The 5,647-nt window shown below is 47.0% G+C and overlaps 1 protein-coding gene across 1 annotated transcript; it reads right to left on the bottom strand.

Annotated features, from left to right (window-relative positions):
* Nucleotides 1-580: 580 nt before the first annotated feature.
* On the bottom strand, nucleotides 581-4,545 carry LOC101792564 (lymphocyte antigen 6E). Its single transcript, XM_005016063.6, has 3 exons — nucleotides 4,387-4,545; nucleotides 1,690-1,809; nucleotides 581-1,082 (listed from the first exon to the last, which is right to left on the bottom strand). Exons 1-3 carry the CDS (start codon nucleotides 4,436-4,438, stop codon nucleotides 874-876), a joined length of 381 nt encoding a protein of 126 aa, XP_005016120.1. The 5' UTR covers nucleotides 4,439-4,545; the 3' UTR covers nucleotides 581-873.
* Between the last annotated feature and the right edge of the window lie 1,102 nt (nucleotides 4,546-5,647).

The following is a 5,647-nucleotide window of genomic DNA, read 5'->3' as shown; positions in this document are numbered from 1 at the left end:
CGATCGGGCACCACCACGTCTACCCGTTCCCCATTCCCCATGGGAAAATCTGGAGCAATCTCTCGGCAGCAGCTCCTCCTCAAGGCAGGTTGCCTCCCAATGAGGACAACTCCAGCATCACCGTCCTCATCTCGGACATCCCCAGCTCCATGGGGAGGGCCTTTTACTTGTTTTAAAAGACAAAATCACCCACCTTGCAGCGATCCCATGAGGAGCTGCTGGCGCAGCCACGAGCGCAACCTGCTGCCCCCCGCTCCCGTGTGTCTGTAGTTACAAAACTCCTCTCTGCTGCTGCAAGCGCCACCTTGCAATGGGGACGGCGCAAATGGCTTTGACCTTTCCAGATTGACACCTTCATTCATCAGCTCTGAGTCATCAGGCATAACGTGGGGCGTTATGGAGTGGCTTTCTTGAGCTGCTGGATGCAACCAAGTCAATGGAGAAAGGCAGCCAAGGGAGGATCCCAGATGCTAAAAGAATAAAAGGAATTTGATGTGAAGTAGAGATTCAAAGCACAGTCCTTTCTCTGGAAGACCAGTTTTCTCAAGCTGAGCTTAGTGTGGATATATCAAACAGGCTGTAGAATAACATAAATCTTTATTTTGGCTGACAATTGTCACACACATGATATCAAAAGAGCTTTCTTGGGGAAAATTAGTACAAAACAACAAATTACACAGGGGAAAAATAGGAGCTATACTGCCATGCCATTTTGTGGATCGGATCTGAAACGAGATCTTAGAAAAAAACAAACAAACAAACAACGTAATAGCACAGCCCCTGGTGGAGACACTTAGAAGGTGTTGGTTTCTTGGTTTGGCAAGACCGTGCAGGTCTTTGGGTTGTCAAGTCTTCTCCTACCTGCAACCCTCATCACAAACCTGCCCTGATGACACAGACCAAGCTGGCCACAATTCCCAGGAGCATCACAGCGTAGCTGATTTTCACGCTGTTGGCCCCGCTGAAATTGCACAGGGAGGTACCGCAGCATTTGGTGGAAATGGCCGCCACACCAAAGTTCATGTTAGTCTCAGGACAGTCTGCAGAACACTTCTTGGTGATGCGGTATCCCGTGTCCTTGCCTGGATGGGGAGCAGACGAGAAAGGACAGCCGTGATTTAAGATTCCTCTGCAAGTCCTGACCAGAGGACAACGGGAGGAGGTATATTGCTCTACGGTTAATTTGCAATGCAGCAATAAAAGAGATCAGTGGATTTGTTGAGTGCTGGGTGAATATCCACTCAACCTGGCTCAAACGGAGGACACTAGAAAGTCCTTGCTAGAAACCCATACCATGCTTCATGTAGCACAGCAAAAATCACTCCCAATGCATATTCAATTCCTAAAATCACTTTTCTTATGGCCAACCCCTTTCTGTCCTCTTTTACGAGGTGTGGATGTGAGCTCCCAGAGCAAGCAAGAAGGTCTGCTCGTGAAAATCTCTTTGCTCCAGCCAGCCCTGCCACAAGGTGGTGAGGAACATAGCCCAGGCGGTGGCTCACAAGGCACTGCTGGGGATACACACACATTACACAACGTGAGCCTTAACCTTCAGTGACCAACTCTTTCCAACCAGACCAAATACTGCCCTGAAGATATTATTGCCCATCAGTGTCCTTGGAGAAAAGAAAAAAAAATCATAATAACAATAATAAATAAGAAAAGCCTTGATGTGTTATTACTACTCACCGAACCCAGAAGTGCTGTATGTGGTTATACAGTATTTCTCATGATCTTCACACTTGTAGGTTTTAAGGCAGTTCCAGTTAGAGTGCTCATTATCACATGTGTAGCAAAACAGCGAGGAAGCTGGAAAAAAGCACACATGACAAGTGTTAGTGGTTTCCAGCTATGCCCTCCTGGGAAGAAAGTGTCAAAAGCCCTGTCCCTTCTTGGAAAATGCAAGGTAAAAAGTATGTTACAAATGCGTTTGAAAGTGAAATAGGAAGTTGGTTTGCTTTGATTAATGAAGCTGAAAAGACAAACAGAACAAAACTAGTTCTCTTTCTTTGCTTGAAATTTTTGGTGATTAAATCTGAAAACACATTTTTCAGCCTGAGCAGCGCTCTCGCGTGACTTTTCTTCCAGACCGAGCTCCATTTCCCCCGGGTCCACGTTGGCCTGGTTGACAGCCAGCCTGCAGAAGCAGAACTTGCAACCTGGTATAGTTTAGTCTAGTACAGTTTTGGCAAGCGGAGGATGAGCTGGCACCGTTCTCAGGTGAGAGCCAAGTTTTTAGTGTTTTCAGAGTGCATCTGCAAAGCGCTGTACAAACATGAATTAATTAAAGCCTATGACACCCCGGTGAAGTAAATTACTGAGCACAGAGTCACGTTAAAGGGAGTTCCCTGGGAGAGGTTGCTCTGAACAATGGAGAGATTATTTCAGCCATCGCCTGGAACAACATGTCCTCAGTGATATTATTAGCAGGTCTCAGCCAGGGCTATTACAACGCCAGAAGGAGGTAGGATATCTGTTTCTGAACAAAAACTGCAGTAAATTGAGTCGAATTTGCAGGCTGGCCAGCTGGCCAAGCCAGAAGCACGGGCACGTGCCGTCGTGTTCCCTGGAGGCTGATTGACAATTGGTGGAAATATTTTCCCTCCTGTTTGGAGTTTGTTGAAATGCTCCTTACGTTCCTTATGTTTGTTGAAATGCTCCTGGCCAGAGGGGCAGAGGGGCTGAGCAGCTCTCAGGACAGCCAGCTCCATTGCCACCACCGGTCCTGGACAAAAGTGACTGAATGACAACCCAGGGAGGGTTCTCATTTAGACCAAAATTCCCCTAGTTCATATTCTTTTGGTTTCCTCAGCCCAGGAAGGTTCTTATTTCAACACAGAGCAGCTCTTTTCGGTTGAACTTGAACCTGCTTTTTTAATCTCCTCCCGGACGTTCTCCAAAGCCCAGCTGCTCAGCTGATTCAAATATTTGAACCTGTCCTTGACATTTGCTCAGACAATTCCAGAAGCAGCTTTAGAAGAAAATGAGAACCCATTTTATGCTCCAGATGCCCCAGGACAGAGAGGGAAAGGCCACCTCTCTGCTGCAGGGAGCTCAGGTGCCCTGGGTATGGCTCTGGAGCCACCTCTGGTCCTCACCAAAGAACTGACTGCCTTTTTCTGGTAGAAACCTACCCAAATGTTCTCTCCTAGTGCCAGGTATTGTTAGTGTGGGTGTTCTCCATACCAACAGACAAAACAAGCCGTGTTGCAGCCTGCTTCTAAACCTCCTTTTAACAGACTCGTCAGCACTCACTGCTTCTCCACGCGTGGACAAGTTAAACCTCTCACTGCTCCCTCTGGAGTCCTCTGATCTCAGCTGTGCGCCGCTGCCCTTTTGCATACCATGCCAGAGCAATCCTTGCTGCCTAGCTAATACATGATTGCATTTTATAGCCCCTCTGGTTGTCCCTAATTCGTTCCCCTGACAAATCTCACACAGCCATTCAAACCACTTCCTGCTGCAGATAGAGCCAAGACCCCAGCACATGTGCAAAATCAGCTGAAATGTGTTCATGCTCTCTTGCACTGACTGATGCAAGAAAAAGCCCTCCCAGTCAGGAAAACACTTAAACCCTCATCGTTGTTGTGAAGCCTTGCCTACTATATCTGGCCTCCATCCTCCATTAGCTCTGGTTTTGCAAATGCAGCCAGAAGCAGCTTTAACAGTGAAAAAAAAAAAAAAAAAAAAAAAAAGCCTTGCAGGACTCCGTGGGATTACAGACGTGCACAGAGCTGCTGTTTCTCATCTGGATATTTCTAGACAATTTTCTACTTATATCTGCATCTCCTTTCAAAAGAGGCCAAGCACAATGCACTGTGGATCCCATTACAAACACACTCACTCCAAGACATTTAAAAAAGCTCATCAAACCTATGAACAAAGAGCTCTTTAGGCTTTCAAGTGTCTGCCAGCAGCCTGGTTTCTTAATTGCAATGCCATTGTGGGAACTAAAGTAAAATGCTGGCAGAAGATGCGGTCTCGACACCAGCCCTGTTATCTTTATCAACAACTCCAGCAGTTTCATTCAGGAACAAAAGCAAAACCGAAGGCAAAACCGTGAGCCCAGCTCTATTCCTCGACTGTTAGTGTTTTTCAGTTCGTGTGTCTGTCTTCAGATGCTCGGAGCACGGTACTCCAGGGTGTGAGAAAGCAGGGTGGTGAATTCATCTTCTTTGGGTTATGAGCTGCTTGGTAGAGCTCAAGCAGAGGCTAAAACCCAACCACACTAAATATCATTTGAAGCAAGCGATACCAAAGAAAAACTGCACTACCAAGGCTTCAGCAATTGCAGCAAAAGCAGTCAAACCTTCTTGTTCCTGCGTTATCTCTACCTGATCTTCTGGTGTTTTCATCCTGGCTTCCCCAGCCTCTGTAGCATCTTACCTCGCTCGGCACACAGGACTGCCGCCAGCAGGGCAATGAGAAAAGCCTTCATGGTCGGTGCTCCCTCAGAGCCTGCACGGTGCAGGACGGGGCACCATCGGAAGGTTTTATACTGGGACTGTGTTTCCTTTGCCTTCCTCTGATTACAGCAATTTGAGGTTTTGGGGAGTGACGGCCCATCACATGGAATCAGCGCTGGGTGTGTTTGTGCGTAGGATCTAGCCCATTACAAGTAGCAATTTCTTATCCCTCTCCTTCAGATCCAATCTGTTATTCCAAGACCTACTTCTGCTGACAACGTCTGCCTGGCTAATTGGGGGAACAATTTATGACTCAAGCACGGGAGTCCCTTCTAACTCGGCAGGGCTGAACCACGAAACTTGGAGCAAGGCAGAGGCAGCTGTGCCAGTCCGGTGTGGCTCATCGTTTCCAAAACAGCAGGCATCGCCTGGCACCCTCCATCCCTCCTCTCCACCATGATATAAAGCTTCATAGCTGTAATACTGCAAAGTGGGAGAGGACTAAAAAAAAATAGAAAAAAAAAATCTATTATTTTGGCTATTATAATCCAAAAAGAATTCTATGAGGGAAAAAAAAAAAAAAAAAAAAAAAAGGATTTTCAGTGCATTGCCCATAGTCATTCAGAATTAACTCACTTGCACTAAGTGCTTTAAGCAGAAAATCATTGAATTTTAGCATTCCATTTCTTTGTGCCTGGAGACTGTCACAGGGGCTCCCAAGGGCCCAGGCATGGATGGGGTCCAACACCTTTGTTTGCTTTGCTTCTCTGTCCTCCAAAAGCCACCGAGGTTTCCAGGTGACAATGTTTGTTGCTATCTGTTGGCCAGCTCTGAACTCTGACAGGTTTTTCCAGTCCCCAGTGACCTTCCCAGTCTGTCTGGGCTCCCTCCTTCTGCTCCCACCACCACCACGTCACCGTCTCTTGCCAAACTGCTCAGCTTGCGGCAGAGGCAGCAAGCGCATGGGAATGGCTGCGGGAGTTAAACTGGGAATGGAAGGAAGAGAAAATGGTAAAGAAATGAAACATTTCCTGGTCAAGAAGGGATCCCAGCAGACCAGGACCCTTCATCTTTAAAGAGAGAAAAGACCAAGTTCATAAGCAAGGTTTGCAAGGTCATGAAACACATGGAAAATGAATAAAGAATTTCCAATTGCTCTTTCTTTTCCCCAAATTGCTCCCCAAGAAGCTGGTCCATGGGCTCTTCCTCCAGTCCCCTATCTATAGGATCCTGGACAGGTG

The sequence above is a fragment of the Anas platyrhynchos genome, chromosome 2 (genome assembly GCF_047663525.1).
Source record: "Anas platyrhynchos isolate ZD024472 breed Pekin duck chromosome 2, IASCAAS_PekinDuck_T2T, whole genome shotgun sequence".
NCBI lineage: Eukaryota > Metazoa > Chordata > Aves > Anseriformes > Anatidae > Anas > Anas platyrhynchos.
The sequence above is the reverse complement of the archived record's forward strand: the minus strand, read 5'-3'. Positions and strand labels throughout refer to the sequence as shown.

Excerpts from the sequence above, each read along its gene's own strand:
- LOC101792564 (XM_005016063.6), bottom strand. The coding sequence starts at position 4,438 with ATGAAGGCTTTTCTCATTGCCCTGCTGGCGGCAGTCCTGTGTGCCGAG. Across the intron at positions 1,810-4,386 it reads AGTCCTGTGTGCCGAGCGAG|CTTCCTCGCTGTTTTGCTAC; the intron begins GTAAGATGCTAC and ends GCTTTTTTCCAG. Across the intron at positions 1,083-1,689 it reads ATACAGCACTTCTGGGTTCG|GCAAGGACACGGGATACCGC; the intron begins GTGAGTAGTAAT and ends CTCCCCATCCAG.